Genomic DNA, 20,971 nt, shown 5'->3' with positions numbered 1-20,971 from the left:
TGTACTTATATATAATAAATGAGTAAATCTTTTTTTTTTTTTCTTTTTTTCGGAGCTGGGGACCGAACCCAGGGCCTTGGGCTCGCTAGGCAAGCGCTCTATCACTGAGCTAAATCCCCAACCCCTAAATGAGTAAATCTTTTTAAAAAAAAAAAATTCTCCAGGCCTGACTGATGGAGTCAGCCCTGCCATGGTGATTGGAGAAAGGCAATGGATTCAATTTGGGAAGCAATAGGGTTACCTAGCAGACCATCAAAAGGGAAGATTTTCCAAGGAGTAGGGAAAGTCCAGGATGAAAGCATCTTGCATGGGTAAGTCTTGATAGAAGGAATTCTTGAAGAAAGTGAAATGTAACACTGAAGACCTGCGGCCCAAATTGGAGGCTCTGAAATCAAAGTCAACCCTGGCTCCAGCCCCTCTACCACGTTGGACTGTCAGAAAGTGCTGGCGCTGGGATAGTTGATGGTCAATGCCTACCAGCGAGGACTCCCCCTAAGCTTTGTGAATGCTTAGTCGCTACACTAGCATTCATATCATCACTGACATCCGGTCTGAATACAAACGCTACTTACTGTACAGTTATTGAAGACCTTGTTCCAGCTCACTGCAAGCACCATGACCTTTTCAGAAGTGAAAAGGCTGGTAAATCACAAATGCCCCATGTTGGACCCCCATGGGGAAAACAATCAAAAACAGACCCACCAAAGGGTGAGTTCACAGAGGACCACAGGTGATTGTCAGGATGTGATCTCCACATTTCCTTGTACAACTCCCTAAGTCTGCCCTCTTCCCTCTTGACTTTAGGTGGTACCCTCTACCCTTTGTAGTTTGGTTGGTTGGTTGGTTGGTTAGTTCTGTTTGACTTTTTTGGTGTTTTGGTTGGTGGTGGTATTTTTGAGACAAGGTTTCTCTGTACCCTGGCTATCTTGGAATTCACTCTGTAGACTAGGTTGGCCTTGATCATCGATATCCACCTGCCGTTGGGATTAAAGATATGAGCCAACATGCCCTGCCCCTTTTCATACTTTTTAAACATTTTGATACAGTTCTCTCTTAAGAAAACTAACCCAGGTGTTGTGGTGCAGGCCCCAAGTGGACCTCTATGAGTTCAAGGCCCATTTGGTTTACAAAGAAAGTTCCAGGACAGCCAGAAGTGCACAGTGAAATCTTGTCTCAAATGAAAGAAAGATACTCTCACAATGCTATATTAACCCTTTTTGTCTGCTCCATAAAAATAGTGCTGGGACTCTTGAAATGTTTCCTTTGACACAGAAAACACACACATACACAACAAACTAAAAAAAAAAAAAATGTTTCCTTTGCCATCTGACAGAGAAGGCTGGAGAAACATTCAGGAGACAGAGCTGTTTTCTGGCTCTGGTGGCTTCCCCAAGGTTCTGGGATGCGGAACAGCCAGTGGCATCCAGTGTCCAAGCTGTTATATAGCAGCGTACTGAGTGGGATTGCAGCGATTTCTCTGCCATTTGGTGAGCTTGATCCATGCCCTTTTCAACAATATCTGGACCTCGGGTTGGTGATACAATAGGACTTTAAAATCTTCAGTGGCTGTGGCTGCTCTGAATATCTGTTTTTCCCCTCTGTGCTTGATCTCTCTTGAGTTCCAGCCCAGGCTTCATAGTGAGATCCTGCCTCAAAAACAAGACAACACAATGAATGTGCAGAAGACAAGTTTCCCTCTTTAAGTATGTCTAAGTGTATAGTTCAGTAGCAGCAAATGCATAATCATGTATTCTCCACTCCTCCCAATCCAGTCCTACTTTTGTTGTTTCCCGTGTTGATAAACTAACCTGGAGCCTCAGGCATGCTGTGCAAGGGTCCTCACACACAGCCACAACTTGCATTTTTATCTCTATGAATTTGGCCATTCATATAAATGAAACTATATGTTTATTCTTTGGAGGCTGTGTTATTTTGTGTAGCAAAAACATCCTTAAGGGCCATCCCTGTCCTAGCCTATATCAGAATTTCATTTTTTTTTTTTTTTTTTTTGGTTCTTTTTTTCGGAGCTGGGGACCGAACCCAGGGCCTTGCGCTTCCTAGGTAAGCGCTCTACCACTGAGCTAAATCCCCAGCCCCCAGAATTTCATTCTTAAATCCGTTCTTTTTTAAAGCATCTACAATTTTGTGCATACTTGATGCCATTAAAAATATTCTTGATAGAGAGAAGGCTGAAGAGATGGCTCAGTGATTAAGAGTACTTAACTGCTCTAGCAAGTCTCCAGATGAGTTCCCACATCAGGAAACTTGTTAAATCCAGCTCTAGGGAATCCAACACTTGTGCCCTCAAAGCTCCAGGGGACTTTTTGTCTCTGACTTCCAAGTGTACCTGTACGAACACATACACCTGCACCTAGCTTTAAAGTAATAATTTTTAAAAGGAGTAAATCTGGGGGCTGGGGATTTAGCTCAGTGGTAGAGCGCTTACCTAGGAAGCGCAAGGCCCTGGGTTCGGTCCCCAGCTCCGAAAAAAAGAACCAAAAAAAAAAAAAAAAAAAAAAAAAAAGGAGTAAATCTGTAAGGGGGCTGGAGCAATGGTTTAGCACATAGTGCTTTTCCAGAGAACCGGTTTGGTTCTGTGCACCCTTGTCAGCCAGCTTACAACTGCCTGTAAGCCACACCCCTGACTTCCCTGGGCACCCATTGCACCAATATATTCATACCCATCCACACCCTACATGTACACACCAAAAAAGAAAACAAAAAAAAAAAAAAAGAAAAAAGAAAAAAGAAGGGCAAGCAAAATGGCTCTGAAAGTTAAGGGACCTGCTGCCAAACCTGAAGATTCGAGTTCAATGTTGAGGACTCACATGATGGAAGGAGAGAATTGACTTCTCACAAATTGTCCTCTGACCTCCACCCATATGCCACGGCACAGGTTTCTACACAGGAGCATACACAAAATAAAATCAAAAAACAAATAAAAAACTTCTTTAGAGCTGGTACAAGCCTGAACCTGAGGCAGGAGGAACACATTTTCAAGGCATGTGTGTACTATGAAGCAAATGCAAGTCCAATCTGGCAATTTAGTGAAAATTTGTCTCAAAGTGAAAGGGGGCCGGGAGGGATAAGGAACTGTGGGTTGTAGCTCAGCAGAACAATTGTCTAGCTTTCTCACAAGGCCCTGGGTTCAAGCCCTCCTCAAAAAATTCAGAGAAAAAATAAACCCTCAACTTTAAATCCTGTCATGGTGACACAGGCCTGTAACTCCAGTACTGAAAAGACTGAAAGAGAGATTATGAGTTCAAGGCTAGCCTTGGCAACATGGCAGGACTTTCTCTAACAAAAATAACAATCTTTAGAAATAAAACTCGGGTTGGAGATTTAGCTCAGTGGTAGAGCGCCTGCCTAGCAAGCGCAAGGCCCTGAGTTCGGTCCTCAGATCCGAAAAAAAAAGGAAAAAAGAAAAAAAAATTGTTAGAAATGAAACTCGCCGGTCAGTGGTGGGACACACCTTTAATCCATCACTGGAGTTCAAGGCCAGACAGGGTCACACAAAGAAATCCTGTCTTCAAGAAAAAGTGGGAGAGGGAGATAGAGGGGGAAAAGAAGGAAACGAGGGAGTGAGAGGGGAAGAGAAAGAGAGAAGAACTCTTAACATGAATATAATCTGGCTTTCTCATCAATTCCCATGGGGAAGGCTGTGGACAATAGCACTTATTTTCTTTCACCTTTTAAAAATAAAAGAACAAAGGCTGGTAGTGGTAGAGCACTTCTTTAAGCGACAGACGCAAGCAAACCTCAGTGAATTCAAGGACAGCCTGGTTTACATAGTGATTACCAAGACAGCCAGAGCTATGAAATAAATATGCACTCAGAAAGAGGAGATAGAGGAGGAGGAGGAGGAGGTAGAGGAGGAGGAGGAGGTAGAGGAGGAGGTAGAGGAGGAGGAGGTAGAGGAGGAGGAGGTAGAGGAGGAGGAGGAGGAGGAGGAGGGAGAAAGGAAGAAGAAGAGGAGGAGGAGGAGGAGGAAGGAAGGAAGAAGAAGAGGAGAAGGAGGAGGAGGAGGAGGAAGGAAGGAAGAAGAAGAAGAGGAGGAGGTGGAGGAGGAGGAGGAGGAAGGAAGAAGAAGAAGAGGAGGAGGAGGTAGAGGAGGAGGAGGAAGAAAGAAGAAGAAGAAGAAAGAGGAAGAGGAAGAGGAAGAGGAAGAAGAAGAAAGAGGAAGAGGAAGAAGAAGAAGAAGAAGAAGAAGAAGAAGAAGAAGAAGAAGAAGAAGAAAGAAGAAAAAAGAAGAAGAAAGAAGAAGAAAGAAGAAGAAAGAAGAAAAGAAAAATATTTCCTGCAGGCTCCTGAACTCTAGATCCCGCCCCCTACAGGTCCATGGAAGAACTACAACTTCCAGGGGGCTCTGGTGTCGGCCCTGCTTGACCCGGCTCACTGAGGACTCCATTTCCCAGCTATCCCACTGCTGTCAGGGTTGTTTCTAAGCGCCCCCTCGCGGCGCACAGCGGCGGCCTATAGTTCCCGGCGGCCCTCGCGGCAGGCTGAGGGCGTCAGGGCAGTTCGCGATGGCCGCGGCTGGTTCCGCTGCCGTGTCTGGGGCCGGGACCCCAGTGGCGGGGCCCACAGGCCGCGACCTCTTTGCCGAGGGGCTCCTGGAGTTCCTGCGACCTGCTGTGCAGCAACTCGACTCTCACGTGCACGCGGTCAGGTGCCAGACCGGGTTACTGGGGGCGGGGCCTTCGGAACTGGCTTTGTAGGGGCGGGGCCCCGAAAAGATTAGAGACGTTCTTGAGACACTGCTGTTGAGACTGGGTAGAGGCGGAAGGGCCTGGGCGAGGCCTTTAAGTTAAGGTTGGCTTGCCTCAGTATTTGGGGAATAAGTAGAATTCGTTTCCCGCGTTCCAGTCACTGACCGTTTGTAGGCTTTTGTACCACTTTGCAGAGAAAGCCAAGTAGAGCTCCGGGAACAAATTGACAACCTAGCTACAGGTGAGTGAGCACCCAAAATACCTAGAATCCCTGATCTCGCTTTCAGGAACTGTTTTCCCAGGTTAGGCTAGGTTTCTGTCACTTGCTTCTCAATATCAGAACTACCCACGGACTCCGGGGATATTTTTAAGACAGAATGGAAGAAGGGAAGGTGTGGATCGCACAAGGCTGCAAGAGTATTTTTCATCCCATTCCTTTCTTACGTTCCCTAAGAACAAAAAAATGAGCCATTAGATGTTGGTTGCACATTTCCTCTTTACAGAACTGTGCCGGATCAATGAGGATCAGAAGGTGGCCCTGGATCTGGACCCCTATGTTAAGAAGCTGCTTAATGCCAGGCGGCGAGTTGTCTTGGTCAACAATATTTTACAGAATGCACAGGTAAAAAAAAAAAAAAATTCCGACAGAGCATGGTATTGCATGCTGTAATTTCAGCATTTGGTAGGTTAAGGCAAGAAGGGTGGCTTGAACTTTGGGCATAACCCTCTCTCAAAAAAAAAAAAAGAAAATTGAGTCCTTTAGTTCTTTATCCTGCTTTATGTCTTCAACACAGTGAAAGCAACTCAGGGGGGAAGAGTGGTATTAACTGATCTGACGATAGAAGTCCATACTACCCCACCCCCAATACTGGGCCTCAAACTTAGGGCCTCCTGCATACTAGACTCAATTCTTCATTTCTAGTGGCTGTCATTTATGGGTTTTATTTAAAGGGCTGGCTTGAAAAGAACCAGACAGGTGTGTAGCCAGCTGGAGGTAGAAGCTTGCAAATATCTGAGTCTGAGGTCTACAGAGCAAGTTCCAGGGCTACACAGAAGGAAGACACAATCTGGGGTCTAGGGGAAGAGGGGAAGTCAGCCCTTTCTTGACTCACCCTTACCTGACTCAGTTAAAACCTTTTACAGCAGGCATTAGATTTCCTATCTTCCTGTCTTATAGGAACGACTAAGGCGGTTAAACCACAGTGTGGCCAAGGAAACAGCCCGCAGGAGAGCCATGCTGGATTCAGGAGTTTACCCTCCTGGTTCTCCAAGCAAATAAGCCTGGACCTATGACCAGAGTATACAGTACTATTCTCCAACAGCTTTGTCTTGGTAGACAGAAGATTCCAGCAAAGTCTCCGTAGACCTTTGATTTGTTTGCACTATGTACTCATTCATGTAGCAGCCTCAAGAAATATGCATACAGCAGGACTATTCCTAAAGAACCTCCATTACAGTGTCCTTCCAAGAATGAGCCTCTACCTTTTGTTTTGTTTCTTGAGACAAGGTCTCAATATGTAAGGCAGGCTGGCCTCAAACATATTTTCTTGCCTTAGCCTCCTGAATGCTGGGATCATAATAGGCATGTGTCAGGGTGCCTGGCTCAAGCCTTTGTACATTTTCTCCCAAAGAATGTTAAGTAAATTAGGCATCATGTGCTAGAAAATCTGGGAAGACACCAGAGATTTATTGCAGAAAGTACACTACTTCTCCCTCTCTGCCTCACCACAGTTCCTCTCAGAAGGTAATAACCTTCCCAGAATCATCTTACACATTTTTAGTGTTTAGGTTAGTTCCTATTAACAAGTATCACAACTATTGCCTTCATTCCTGCCCAAGGAGAGCATGACAAATAACATGAGAATCCAAGGTCAAGGGCAGAGCCTTGATAGCTGAGAGCCCCTAAGCTTTTGTGATTGTGTTTAGGCTACTACATGTTTTAAGGGCTAGAGGGATAGCTCAATGGTTAAGAGCACTGGTGGTTCTTCCAGATGGAGTTCAGTTCCTAGCACCCACATGGTGATTCCAGGTGAATCCAATGCCCTTGTCTGGCCTTTCTAGGTGTAGCACACATACACACACGTTGCAGACATACATGCAGGTAAAACATCCATTCTCATAAAATAAAAAATTAAAAGTTACATATTTAAGTGCTACCATTTCGAGGCCTAGTTAGCCAGTGTTAACCATACTGTTACTCTTATTACTTGGGCCTGGGCAAAGTTTACCTGTAACTTAATTTTGTTTACAATTACAGACCTAGGTAAAGTCAAGATAAATAATTTATCCTCTTGACCACCCTGGCTTGACTATGTTAATATTAAGTATTACTCAGCATTATTAATAAATCCTTGCAATGGTTATTTTAACAAAAAAGAATATTGTATTGTGGTTTCAAAGGGTTCACCTTGACCCATGTTTTGGGGCCTATTTTGAGACATGAGAGTACTCTTCTGAGAAGGGAATGCTGTCCTCTGCCTGCTTCCTTTTATCCCTTTATTCTACCCAAGCACTGAGCTCACAGGATGTTTTCATTCACACTTAGGGTTAATCAGAAAATTCAGGTATTTCAGGCCAAGCTGACATGAAAATCAACCATCACATGCTTAAATGTTATTCCAGGAGTCCATTACTTTTAATTTATATAATTTGAAACAGCAATCTCAATGTTTATAATAAAGGACTCAACTTGAATTCTAATGAAGTATATAGAAGGCAGAGGTGGTTGCTACATACTGAAGAAAAACAAAACCAAAAGCCCTAGTAGGAAGTACTTTAATCATTTTTCTTAGAAAAAAAAAAAAAAATCCCCAGACACTCAACAACAGTTTACAACATTTCAACAAAAGGTACTGGTTGGGAGTGGTTAGGTTTAAATATTGGGAATGTGTGGCATCTGCTTCATTACAGATGGACGGATGGCATATGCAGTCACAAATGGGAGATTTCTAGCTGCTTGGCCACTATCAAAACACTAGAATGACATTTTCTTTACAGTCTGTTTTCCTTCCTGCTATCTCCCTATACCACAGAAATGCCACCATCTGAAGCCCCGTGGTGGCTGGCTCAGGCTCATTTTCCCTTGGGGAAGGTCACTCCTGAGTCTCCATGCTTTCTTCTTCTTCTCCCTGAGGCGGCTCTTCTGTGTTCTCTTCCTCTTCCTCTCCCTCCTTCTTCTCAGGCGGCTTTTCATAGGCCTTTTCTGAAGGTGTCACAATCACTCCATCCCAGGTAGATATTTCAGAAGCAAGATCTAGAAGAGACAGGGATAAAACTCACTTCATGGAAATAGCCCAGTAAACAAAATAAGCTATATTCATTCATATTAAGACAACCTTAAGATACAGCTTCTCTATAGATAGAGCCCCTGAACCACACCACAGAGAGAACTTACAGCTGGCGTCCCCCTCCTGCCCAAGGATCTTCCGAAAGCCTCCGTGGGAGAGAATTCGAACCAGAGTCTGAGCTGTGTAGCAGACCATATCCTGAAGAATAAGGAGGAAAACATGAGCCAAAATAAACAGACTACACATGACTGACATCCTTGGCCTTCTAGCCAGAACCTCACTTATTTCATGGTTGTCTTAATACCTGCTGTTCTAGGGTCATAACTGTGTGTACCCTGAAGTTGCCACTCTCACAGGGGTCAGTGATGCCCACTGACCCTGGCAGGAACAGTCCTGCAGCCAGAATCTGCAAGCAGCGCCTGAAACACAAAAACACTTAGAAAGCATCCAAAACAACTTATAACCAAAACCCAGAGAAGCATGTTATACCTGTAAGCCACGTTCAGGGCCAAAGGCTGTCTGGTGGGGTTGTTCATTACAGCGTAGTGCCCCTGGAAGAGAGTAAGTCTGGTAGGCATGCTACCGTCTGGCAATTCCATATTCAAACACACTAAAACTTCAAGTCATGAGGAAAACTAGCAGTAATGAGCTGACAGCAGTAACTGCTACGTGAGTATTAAAGCCTCAGTGAAGTAGGAGACTTCACACACTAAACCTTCCTGTCTCCCTAAGTAACCCTGCTGTCCTCTAACTCTGCCTCTCTAAGATTAACCAAAATTTCCCTTAAGCTTCACTGAATTTCTTAAATGTTGGTAGGTTTAAGAGTAATCCAGCTCCAGGCCGGAGAGATGGCTCAGCGGTTAAGAGCACTGACTGCTCTTCCAAAGGTCCTGAGTTCAATTCCCAGCAACCACATGGTGGCTCCTAACCATCTGAATGCCCTCTTCTGGTGTGTCCGAAGACAGTGTGCTCACATACATAAAATAAATAAATAAATCCTTTAAAAAAAAAAAAAGTAATCCAGCTCCATGTGTTTGCACACACCCTTAATTCCAGTACTATGGAGGCAAAGGCAGACCAGAGTCTAAGGCCAGCCTAGTCTACAAAGCAAGCTCCACAAGGCCAGGGCTACATAAAGGAAACACTATTTCAAAAAAGAGAGCAATCTAGAGGAAGAGTGACCACAGTGCACCCTTGTTCCTTTGTGCAGTGCTGGCAATTGAACTCTCACATATTAGAAAAGCACTATACACAGGCTACACCCTCAACCTCCCCTTTTTACTTACAAGTAGGTCAAGGATCCAGGGTGTAAGAGGCTCAAAACCAGGAAAACGAATCCGTAAGTCCTTTAGCAATCTGATGAGAACTTTAACTCTGAATAAGAGACCCAGGGATTATAAATCACAACATATTGATATTTCTACAAAAGTTAGGAGTCAAAGCTGTACTATATACATGGTACCTACCAGCTGGCTCAGCAGAGAAAGGCATTTGTACCGTAAGTCTGACAAACCTGAATTCAATCCCTAAGACTCACAGAAGAGAACTCCTTAAAGCTGTGCTCAGACTACAAATGACAATGACATATACATGCCGGCACGCACACACAACAAATAAAATATATGCATGTATATATGTGCATATGTGCATATATTATGTATACATACACACTTACACACACACACACACATCCTCCTTCAATCTTATTTTAGGTAAAAGTCAAACATCACATCTGAAATAGTTCTGTCAGAGAAAGTAAGGGCCTGTACTGTTATTCATGGTTGTTGGGTTACAGGCCAGAATCATTACACTCCTCAGGAAAGGTTATTTTATATAAATGAGACTCACGTGGACTGAGAAGCATTTTCTTCAAACCAGCGGGCATGCCGGATGGCCGCTAAGGCACTCTGCAACACCTTGATGTCCACTGAAAACAAGTACAACAGGATAAAAAAACTTGCCTTTTATGTGTGCAATATATTCAATCCCAATCAATACCCATCCAGAAATGTGGCAAGGCTAAGGTAGCAAGCCTTTTGTCCAAACACTGTTGTTCCTCCTCAGCCAAATATGCAACAGGGAACACACTTATCTTTTCCAGTAATCTATTTCCCTTCACATTTATATAAGCTTTTACTTTTTATCTTTTCTTCAATTTTTGTTTCTTCTGTAATCCTTTTAGACTTTGAAAATGTTGGAGATTGGTTCTATGCTTTGATTCGGTGGAGAATCTTCATGTCCACACACTGAAGATCCTTGTCCCCAATTGGTTTTTGATCAATCAGTAAAAATGCCAACAGCCAGAGGCTGGGCATGGGGCAGGGTAATTAAGAGTTGCTCAGGTAGGACACAGAGGAACCAGGGAGAGGAATGGGGAGAATAAAGCCAACCAGCCATGTGAGATTTCGGGTGAGTGGTCACTGGACACTTTCCCGTTTGGGCCTGGGACATCGGGAAGGTTTAGGAGTGCCCGGCCTTTGAGGCAGCCAAGGCATTATAAAAATAGGCTAATGTGTGTGTGTCTGTGTCTTTCATTTGTGGATCCAAAAGATAGCTCCTGGCAGGTGCAGGAGGGCCATCTGTGGCATAGCAAAAACTCCCGCAACAGAAAATCCACTAGGAAGCTGGTAAAATTAACTACAAATTAAAGGCAAGTTAAACTCCTTTACAGTGGACAAAAAATACAGAAATTTCCATAGAGCTTCAAAGCTTTGGCTATCAACTAGTTTTGCCCCCACTCCACCCCCACCCTAATAACTCTCAGCAATGGGGAATGAGGGCGACTCACAATGGAGTTCTGGGTCCAGTTTCCGGAGATTGGGTGGCACTGTTGTAATGAGAATTTTCACCGTAGCATCAGAAGAGCTAATTTCAAAGCCAGTTTCATTAGTCAGCATGGTCAAGACTAAAAGAACAAAATAATCAAGATGTAAAACATATTTGTCCTGTTTTGATTTTTTTAAAAACTGTATTATCTTTAGAGCACGTGAGAGTGAACACTCACACTCCTATAGAAAGGCCAAAGGACAACCTTTAGGAATCAGTTCTCTCCTTCCACCATGTAGGTCCCACGGAATGAATTCAAGTCATCAGGCTTGGTGGCAAGCACATTCACCCACTGAGCCATCTAGCTTTTGAGACAAGATCTCATGTAGCTCAGGCTGTCTCCCAACACATTATGAAGCCAAGGTGACTTTGAACTCCTGATCCTCCTTCCTCCACTCACCAGTCCTGAGTAAAGGCATGTGCCAGCAAAGCTGGTTTATGTAATACTGATACAAATCTTAGAACTTCACACACACACACACACACACGCGCGCGCGCGCACAACATACTCTACCAAGTAAGCCGTATCAACCCATCCTTCATTTTGTTTTGTGACATAAGGTCTTACTATGTATATAGTTCAGGCCTTAAATTACCAACCCCCGGTTTTCAAATGCGGGGGTTATAGTGTGCCACATATGGTTAAACAGGCCAGTTTTCTGGCAGTGGGCTATTTAGTTTTTGAGACAAGTTGGACATATTGGACATATTGAAGGCTGGTCCCAGACTTCAGATCCTCCTGCTTAGGCTTCCAAGTGCTGGGATTAATAACCATGTACCAAAAAGCATCAATAAGAGCATGGACACCAGAACATGGAAAAGAGGCAGCAAGGAGACCAACCTGACTACAGGAAAAGGGTAGGGAAGAGAGAACCAAGACCTAAAGCAACAACAGGCCTGAGTATGAAGCTCGGTGGCAGACTGATGGCCGAGCACTCAGGAAGTGCTGTGTTCAATCTCAACACCACACACATAAAAACGAAAAGCAGTACATCTTTAAGCTGAGGGTTATTTCTGAATTATAGAGCTTTAACACAGAAATCAAGAGTTCAGTAGTGCACCCATATCTATAATCCTAGCACTTGGGAGGCTGAGGTAGGAGGAATGTAATTTGAGGCCAGCCTGGACTATCAAGTAAGTCTGTCTCATAACCCACCTTTCATAAAAAAGAATATAAACTAAATACCTGAGACCTACACCGACCTGACTGTCAGACCAGCTGCTGTGGCCACTACATACATATTTAGCAACAAACTCAAAGTCAAACCTTCTGAGGGATCCTGTGCCCTCAGGCTTTCCACAACTTTGTTCCCAAGGGCGGCAACAGCTTCCACTGCATTGGAGAGAAAGGACAGAAGAGTGTTACAGGGATTCATCTCTGTACATTTCCCTATTGGGAAACAGCTTGGCGTCTCTAGTTCTACCATACACCAAATGAAGCTACAATGAATGCTCTTGCCAGGGCAATGGAAGCCTGGACAGATTGAGAAGACTCGGGGAACAAGAATCCTCAGGTATGCACACCTTGTTTTCTTTTTCTTTGTTGAGACCAGGTTTTCCTGTGTAACCATGGCCTCAAACTAGGATATTTGGCTGCCTCTCTCTCCCAAGTGCTGGGACTAACTAAAGGTATGTGCCCCCATACCTTACACATGTACACCACCAACACCAACACCAACACCAACACCACCAGCAAAGAGCCTGAAGTGATGGTGTACACCTCTAATGACAACACTCAGAGGGCAGAGACAAGCAGATCTCTGCAAGCTGGGGGACAGCTAGGGCTCCATAGTGAGACCTTGTTTCAAAGCAAACCAACCATAAATAAATAATAAATCTGCTATTTTCCTTCCACACATTCACACACAAATAATGATGAAATACATAAATGAATCTGGGCTACAATTATTACTAGCCCTAAATCTAATCTCAATGCTTAGGAAAGTGGGCTGGAGTGGCTAGAGAAATGCCTCAGAGGTTAAGAGCACGTGTTCCTCTTGTAGAGGACCTGGATTTATTCCCAACATCCATTTGGTGGTTCACAACCATCTATATCTCCAGTTCCAGGAGATCCAAAGCCCTCTTCTAACCTCTGTAAGCCCAAGGCATGTACATGGTACACATACATACAAATACCCATAACACTAATAGAAATAAATCTATTAAATCTTTGAAGGAAAAGAAAAAGAGTGGGCTGAGACTCCTGTTAACCTTTGACCTACACTGACCTGACTGATTATAAGACCAACTGCTATGGCCACTACATATTCAGTAATAAACTCGAACCTTCAGAGGTCCTGTGCTTTCAGGCATTCCATGACAAGCTAACATGCCCAAGGCCCTGAGCCCCATCCCCAACGGAGAAAGATAAGAGATATACTTACATGTTGGCAGAATCTTTAGTATTACCACCAGGTCAGCCACATTGTGTCCTGTAGTCATTGTCCCCTTTTTATATGATCCTACCTGTCGGACTTCTTCAATTTGCTATTGAAAGGGATTTCAGAGACGTTTAGAAAAATAAAGGTGCTGAGTCCTCATAGAACCATTTCAGCTGCTTCTTAATACCCAGATTTGGAAGCAGCCATGCTGAAATCTCACCCCTAGATAACCAGAAACCTGGGCATGGTTAGCTGACCAGTGATACAATCTTGTCCTCAAGATTAGGAATTTTCCAGAATTCTCTGTACTTTTCCATTTTAGGCTTTGATTTGAATAACAGACAACTGAAATATTAACAGGCAAGAGCCAAGGAAATTTCCGTACCACCAAGGGTGCCCGTTCTTGGGATTAAATCAAAAACTCACCACTTCAAATGTCCCTGGAGCCACAATCAAGTTGTCAATCACATTGTTTATTTTTGTCACCAAAGAAAGGATAGAAGCCTGAAAACATCACAAAGCAAAAATACCCTAAAGCCAAAAATGACACACAACATCTGCAACATCATCACCAGACTCTCCACCTACAACAAGGAGGGAGATGAATAATTACACACACAGAGGAGTTTGGGCTCTAACGGCTCTTGATGAGAATCACACCTAGGGCCTCAAGTGTCTACTACTGGCTTACACTCTCCCTAACCAGATGGAGTAACAGTTCTTTAACTCTGAACTTTTTTTTTTTTTTTTTTTTTTTTTTTTCGGAGCTGGGGACCGAAACTCTGAACTTTTAACACAGCCCATGGACAGCACATACCTGCTCAGCAGAATTGGGGGCAAGGTCTTGATTCCTCTTCAACAAGGCTTCACTGAAGGAGGTCTCATCAGGTGCTGGTTTGACCCGGGGAAAAGCCATTTCACACTAAACCAGAAATTAAATTATGTTATTTACCAAAAATAATTCATAGAAGAGGGACTGAAGAGATTGGCTCAGTGGTTTAAGTGCATTGGCTCCTCTCCAGAAGTCCTGAATTCAATTCTGAATAACCACATGGTGGCTCACAACCATCTATAATGGGATCTGCTTCCCTCTTCTGGCAATGTAAACATATGTGCAGACAGGACACTGATATACATAAGCTATATAAGTAAATCTTGGGGTTGGGGATTTGGCTCAGTGGTAGAGTGCTTGCCTAGCAAGCGCAAGGCCCTGGATTCGATCCCCAGCTCCGAAAAAAAAAAGAATAGAAAAAAAAAATCTTTAAAAAAAAAAAAAGGGGGCTGGGGATTTAGCTCAGTGGTAGAGTGCTTACCTAGGAAGCGCAAGGCCCTGGGTTCGGTCCCCAGCTCCGAAAAAAAGAACCAAAAAAAATAAATAAATAAATAAATAAAAAAAAAAGGGGGGGGGATGGGGATTTAGCTCAGTGGTAGAGCATTTGCCTAGGAAGCAGAAGGCCCTGGGTTCGGTCCCCAGCTCCGGGGGAAAAAAAAAAAAAAAACAGATCTCTGTGAATTTGAAGCCAGTCTTGTCTATAGAGTTAAGTTCAGCCCTGGACAGCCAGTCCTAAGCAGAGAAACCCTGTCTTGAAAAAAGAAAATTAAGAAAAGTGCACAAGAGACTTTTTCCCCAATACTACAAAAGGAAACAAAAATGTTATGCCCTTGTAATCCCAGCTGTGATCTCAGCTCTTTGAAGAAAGAGACAGGAGAACCAACAGTTCAAAACCAGCTTCAAAAAGATATAAACAGGAACCAGTGAGATGGCTTGGCAGCAAAGGCCCTGAGTCATTAATTCTGGGACCCACTCAGAACACCATTCCTGCAAGTCTGATCACCATATTTGCTGTCGTGTACATGTAGTAATAAATGTAATAAAAAGCACTTTTTAAAACATAAACTAGAGGGACTGGAGAGATGGCTCTGACTGCTTTTGCAGAGGACCCAGGTTCAACTCCCAGTGCCCATGTGGCAGCTCACAGCTATCTGTAATTTCACTTTCAGAGGATCTAACACCTTCACACAGACACACATGAGGCAAAACACCAATGTACATAAAATGAAAATGTATCATAAAGAGTAATAATAATAATAGGGGCTGGAGAGATGACTTTGCAGTTAAAAAGCACTGGCTGTTCTTGGAAGGCCCAGGTTCAGTTGCCAGCAACAGCATGGGTCTCACATCCACCAGTAAGTACAGTTCCAAGGAATCTGACCCCCTCTTCAGCTTTCCACTAGTACTATGCATGTGTGTGGTGCACATACAGACAGACACACACACATAAATCTTTAGAATTAAAAAAATAAAAAACCCAGAAAATTCTACATTTAATTCTATTTTTCCCATCTACTCCATTTTTTTTTTCTTTTCTTTTTTTCGGAGCTGGGGACCAAACCCAGGGCCTTGCGCTTCCTAGGCAAGCGCTCTACCACTGAGCTAAATCCCCAACCCCCCATCCACTCCATTTTAAAGCCAGTACACCTTACAACACTTGTTTTTAAGTCCTTCAGATGTTCAAGTCCAAATACAAACCTTATTTTTCTGCTATTATTATTATTTTTTTTTGAAACAGGTCTTATATAAATTGCAGGCTGACCTGAACTTGCTAGGTAGCTGAGGATGACTGAATCTTATCCTCCTGCCTCTTCTTCTTCTGGACTTGGAATTATAGGTGTGCAGTCCACCCTGACATATGAAATACTCTGGTCTATGCAGGCCAGGCAAGCACTCTACAAGGAAGCTACAACAGCAGCCAGAGTGCTCATCATTTACATTAAAACAGATAAAGGCCGGGTGGTGGTAGCCCTCATCGCTACCTCATTGAGACAGAGGCAAGGCAGATCTCTGTTAGTTCAAGGCCAGCCTGGTCTACAGAGTGAGTTCCAGAACAGGCAAAGGCTACACAAAGAAACCCTGTGTTCTCTTCTCTTCTCTTCTCTTCTCTCTCTCTCTCTCTCTCTCTCTCTCTCTCTCTCTCTCACACACACACACACAGAGAGAGAGAGAGAGAGAGAGAGAGAGAGAGAATGCTCAGCAGTAAGAGTGTTTGCTACTGTTGCAGAGGAACCAGACTGATCCCTAGCACGCCCATGGTAGCTCACAACCTCTGACAAACCTCTTCTATCCTCCAAAGGTACCAAGCATGCAGGTGGTGAACATATAATATATGTATGTATATATGTATGTATGTATGTATATATATATATATATACTGCAAGCACTTTATACATACACAAAAAAATTAAAAAAAAAAAAAATCCAGATGGGGGGTTGGGGATTTAGCTCAGCGGTAGAGCACTTGCCTAGCAAGCGCAAGGCCCTGGGTTCAGTCCCCAGCTCCGAAAAAAAAAAAAAAAGAGCTGCCCCTGATAAAAAAAAAAAAAAAGCCAGATGGCAATGGTGGCACACACTCAGGAGGCAGAGGCAAGTGGGTTTCTGAGTTCCAGGATAGCCAGGGCTACAGAGAAAAGCCCTGTTTAAAAATCCAAACATAAATGAAGAAAGAAAGAAACTAATTATAATCTACCATGTAGTATAATATACACATTGAGCACTCTGGAGGCAGAGGCAGGCAGATCTCTGAGTTCCAGGCCAGCCAAGGTTTTATACACACACACACACATACACACACACACACACACACACACACGCAATGTCTCAAAGTAAATAAATAAGTCCTAAAAATATTTTTTTTTAAAAAAAAGGTATTTTCTAGGGTTGGGGATTTAGCTCAGTGGTAAAGCGCTTGCCCAGCAAGCACAAGGCCCTGGGTTCGGTCCCCAGCTCCGAAAAAAAAGAAAAAAAAAAAAAAGTATTTTCTAGACAAATATTACAATCAAACTGTAAAGAAAGTATCTTCCCTGCCTTGCTTACACTCTTTTCTAAGTTTTGTTCTTATTGAGACGGTTCATTTGTAGCCCAGGCTGGCCCTGAACACTAACAATGGTCCTATTGCTGGGGTTTCCATTGCTGGTATCACAAAAGGACTTCATTCTCTTTAAGACTGGCTGGGCTGGTGAACTGGCTTGTTTTTAATATGTATTTATGTATATGCGAGTGCCACAGTGTGTGTATATGCATCCTGTGTGCAAGAGCCTGTGGAAGTCAACAGAGACGTAAGAGCCTTGGAAATCAGAGTTACAGACAGATGTGCACTATGTACGATGTAAGAACCGGGAAAAACTTGTGTCCTCTGCTAGAGCCATGTTAGACCTGTAGTTATAGCTCTAAGTAGATTGCAATATATAATAAATACAATAATAAAATAAAACCAGTTAATGGGGTATACATGTAGCATGTTCACATCTCTAGCACTCAAACTAAGTAAATAAAAACTTACAGCAGGGGGGCTGGAGAGATGGCTCAGTGGTTAGGAGCACTACTGCTCTTCCAGAGGTGCTGAGCTCAATTCCCAGCAACTACATGGTGGCTCACAACTGTCTGTAATGGGATCTGATGCCCTCTTCTGGTGTGTCTGAAGACGGCTACAGTGTACTTATATATAATAAATAAATAAATCTTAAAAAAAAAAAAAACTTACAGCAGATGAATGCCTGTAATTCTAGCATTCAGGAGGCTGAGGCAGGAAGATGATGAATTTGCAGTCAGCTTGGTATACATAGAGTTCCAGGCCAGCCAATCATACAGAAGACCCACTCTCAAAGAACAGATCCATTCTTGAATCCTACTCCAAACAGTATCTAACGTCATTAACAAGGATTCTGGGCTTCTACACCTGTAAGTGAGCAGTAGCCAGTCAAGTTCTCCAAAGCCAAAATACTCACCAAATAGAAATCAAAGGGGATGTGGGGCACAAAAGGCCTGAACCTGAAACATGAAAACAATCCAAAATTATTCAGGCAGAAAGCAAGCAAGAGAATTCTGTCTTAAGAATTCAGGCATTTCTGGGGTTGGGGATTTAGCTCAGTGGTAGAGCGCTTGCCTAGGAAGCGCAAGGCCCTGGGTTCCGGTCCCCAGCTCCGAAAAAAAAAAGAATTCAGGCATTTCTAAGCTGCATCATTCTTAGCAAAAAGCCAAATTCACTTTGTAGGACATGAGGAAAAGAAATGCTTCGAGTGGTTTTCACAAAATCAAACAGAACAATCTACTCCAAACTCCTATCTACTGAAACAAACCAAGGCAAAGACGTGAACAGCCACACTCACCCTCCTCCAGGACCTCCTCTGGAACCAAAGCGCCCACCACGACCACGTCCTCTGTCACCCCTAAAAGTACATACATTTTACTCTCATGTTGCTGAAAAAGGTTTCCATCACACCATCAATGTTATTTCAATGTGACTTACCCTGACCCCCCTCCAACTACTGAAGTCGACAGATATATCATGCTCACTTCTCCCCGATTCCAAATGATGTCCAGTCCCACTCTCATGACATCCTAATTCTGGACTTTTTTTTCTTCTGTTTTTGAAACGGAATCTCATGTATCTCCTGCATTACCTCCCCCCACCCCAAGACTGCATCCTGAGCCACCACACCCCACTTCTAATTCAGGATTTTATCAAAACTCACATCAGGAAAATACGAGTTTCAGAACCTGACATACATACCCCTACTAAGTAACCCACGATCCTGAGGCACACGGGTCGTAATATTCAGGGTAAGGTGACTTCTCATTTATTAATACAGCATACCAGTTACGAGACATGTCCAATTGGTCAAACACTAGGCACCAGAAAAATGTGCAGCGCTCCAGCCTGCTCACTGCGCACGGAGGGTGATCTTCCTGGTCCGTTAAGACCTCTCCTCCATCCCCCGAGACCCAGGAATCAACACAACTGCCCTGCTGGGGCCCGGCCCCCCTCCAGGCCCGATTCCCCGAGTCGGCCAGCCTCCTCCTACTCCACTCTCTCCGGCCCGGCTTTCCGCCGGCCGCCCAGATACAGGCCCTTCTTCCCCCGACTCCATTTCAGCCTGCTCCCCAACTCCAACCCCCCATCCCTCGAGGCTACGGCAGGAACTTTCAAGCACCCTGTCTACTTACCTCATGGCTCGCTTAATCCTGAACAATGGAGACCACTCAACCGCTCTTCGCTTGGAAGAATCAAGGTAACAGAGAAACGTCGGGTCGGCGTGTCCCAACAAACGCCTGCGCGATAGGCTCCCGCCTCACTCCGTCCCGTGCGTTTATTGGTTAACCCAGCAACCAATGGAAATGCTCTGTAAAGGAGTCAACCAATAAGAAGACATACCAGGGACAGAGGCAATTTCCCCCACTTACAGTAGAGGGCGTTCAGAATTTGAGGCTGTAAGCAGGTAAAGTCTTCTATGGTAATACAAGCATAGCCTACCAGTAGGTAGCAGAGTGGCGCAGCGGAAGCGTGCTGGGCCCATAACCCAGAGGTCGATGGATCGAAACCATCCTCTGCTATCGGAGACTTTGTTTTTCTTTTTACGGGTGAAAATACAATTAAATTTTTCCATAGCAAGAGATGTGGGGTTTTTTTTCCTTCTCCAACTTTTTTTTCCAGACAGCGTCTTGCTTTGTCACCCTAGTTTACATAATACTCGTTAATGTAGCCTGAGCTGTCATCAAACTCTTAGCAATCTCTGCCGTGTGCCGCCTCACTTGAAAACATAACTTTTACCTTACGGAAATATCAGAAATAGTTCCATTTCCCACCATTTTTTCCCTCAATATCATTACTGTTATATGATTCTTTTTTATTGAAAATTGTCATACAATTTTTCTTGATCATGTATTTCTCTTCCCCAGTTCCACCCAGATCCTCCCTCCCCACTTCCCTATGCTAGGTGATTCTGACAAGTATTGATGTATTATTTACTTTTGTAGGCATCTATTCCTTCTAAGTAACCTCATTAAAATAAGGAATACTTTATCAGGTCGGCAAGGTGAGTCGGCAGGTACAATCGCAACTACCTGAGTTCGACCTCTGGAGACTCAGTGATGGAAGGTGAGCCGCGATCTGCATTTTGTCCTCCGACCTCACTATGAATGCCGTGGGTGTGGTGACACCCACAAACACAACATAAATAAATGTAACGGAAAAAAATTTAAAGGATATTTTGGTAAACATGGTGGAGCATGTCTTTAATTCCCGCACCTGGGAGGCAGCGGCAGGAGAATCTCTGTGAGTTCAAGGTCAGACTATTCTAGGTAACCAGTCCATGCCAAGTAAGTCTACATAGGGAGATCCTGCCTCACAAAAACAGTATTTTATCATCTCAGAAAGATAACCATACTGGATTTCTACTATCGTGGGTTAGGTTTGCCTTTAGATTTTCTTTTTATTGGGGCTCGATCAGAGATGACTCAGCAGTTCTTTTTTTCGGAGCTGGGGACCGAACCCAGGGCTTTGCGCTTCGCTTCCTAGGCAAGCGCTCTACCACTGAGCTAAATCCCCAACCCTAAGTTCAGTCAATCTCTAAAGTCCTCTAGGGGATTGTATTCACAAGCACGTATACATATACACACATAACTTAACATAAAATAAATCCTTAAACCGGACCTTGTCGTGCAGGCCTTTAATCCCAGCACTGGGGAGGCAGAGGCAGGCAGATCTCTGAATTCAAGACTGGCCTTGATCTACAGAGAAAGTTCCAGGACAACCAGGGCTGCACAGAGAAACCCTACCTCAAAAAAACAAACAAACAAACAAATTAATAATAATAATAATAATAATAATAACAACAACAACAAAAACAACAGTAGTTTGTTTATTTAGGGACTGGAGAGATGGCCCAGCAGTTAAGAGCACTTGTTATGTTGCTCTTGCAGAGGACCAAGAAG

The 20,971-nt window shown here is 43.7% G+C and overlaps 2 protein-coding genes and 1 non-coding gene across 4 annotated transcripts; 2 read left to right on the top strand and 1 right to left on the bottom strand.

Annotated features, from left to right (window-relative positions):
• Positions 1 to 4,495: 4,495 nt before the first annotated feature.
• Positions 4,496 to 7,085, top strand: Snapin (SNAP-associated protein). 2 transcript variants are annotated; one of them, NM_001170576.2, is made up of 4 exons: positions 4,496 to 4,669; positions 4,904 to 4,950; positions 5,213 to 5,331; positions 5,887 to 7,085. In NM_001170576.2, the coding sequence occupies exons 1-4, from the start codon at positions 4,527 to 4,529 to the stop codon at positions 5,986 to 5,988; spliced, it is 411 nt and encodes a 136-aa protein (NP_001164047.1). In that variant the 5' UTR covers positions 4,496 to 4,526; the 3' UTR covers positions 5,989 to 7,085. The 2 variants fall into 2 exon arrangements, with proteins under 2 accessions (NP_001164047.1, NP_001020819.1); NM_001025648.2 differs by having other exon boundaries at positions 4,904 to 5,331.
• Positions 7,086 to 7,468: 383 nt separating this feature from the next.
• On the bottom strand, positions 7,469 to 19,315 carry Ilf2 (interleukin enhancer binding factor 2). Its single transcript, NM_001393800.1, has 14 exons — positions 19,205 to 19,315; positions 18,367 to 18,426; positions 17,986 to 18,028; positions 14,021 to 14,125; positions 13,630 to 13,707; positions 13,207 to 13,309; positions 12,090 to 12,155; positions 10,785 to 10,901; positions 9,845 to 9,923; positions 9,283 to 9,370; positions 8,486 to 8,547; positions 8,301 to 8,415; positions 8,104 to 8,194; positions 7,469 to 7,962 (listed from the first exon to the last, which is right to left on the bottom strand). Exons 1-14 carry the CDS (start codon positions 19,207 to 19,209, stop codon positions 7,802 to 7,804), a joined length of 1,173 nt encoding a protein of 390 aa, NP_001380729.1. The 5' UTR covers positions 19,210 to 19,315; the 3' UTR covers positions 7,469 to 7,801.
• Positions 19,316 to 19,519: 204 nt separating this feature from the next.
• Positions 19,520 to 19,591, top strand: Trnam-cau1 (transfer RNA methionine (anticodon CAU) 1). The gene has a single exon. It is a non-coding gene; the product is annotated as a tRNA-Met (tRNA).
• Positions 19,592 to 20,971: the final 1,380 nt, after the last annotated feature.

This window comes from Rattus norvegicus, chromosome 2 (genome assembly GCF_036323735.1).
Source record: "Rattus norvegicus strain BN/NHsdMcwi chromosome 2, GRCr8, whole genome shotgun sequence".
In the NCBI taxonomy this organism is placed as follows: Eukaryota; Metazoa; Chordata; class Mammalia; order Rodentia; family Muridae; genus Rattus; species Rattus norvegicus.
The sequence above is the reverse complement of the archived record's forward strand: the minus strand, read 5'-3'. Positions and strand labels throughout refer to the sequence as shown.

Coding starts and splice junctions, on each gene's coding strand:
- Snapin (NM_001170576.2), top strand. CDS start 4,527: ATGGCCGCGGCTGGTTCCGCTGCCGTGTCTGGGGCCGGGACCCCAGTG. Junction 4,951..5,212: donor AATTGACAACCTAGCTACAG/GTGAGTGAGCAC, acceptor TCCTCTTTACAG/AACTGTGCCGGATCAATGAG. Junction 5,332..5,886: donor ATATTTTACAGAATGCACAG/GTAAAAAAAAAA, acceptor CCTGTCTTATAG/GAACGACTAAGGCGGTTAAA.
- Ilf2 (NM_001393800.1), bottom strand. Junction 18,029..18,366: donor AGAGGAGGTCCTGGAGGAGG/GTGAGTGTGGCT, acceptor TTCATGTTTCAG/GTTCAGGCCTTTTGTGCCCC. Junction 8,195..8,300: donor TTATGACCCTAGAACAGCAG/GTATTAAGACAA, acceptor CTTATTCTTCAG/GATATGGTCTGCTACACAGC.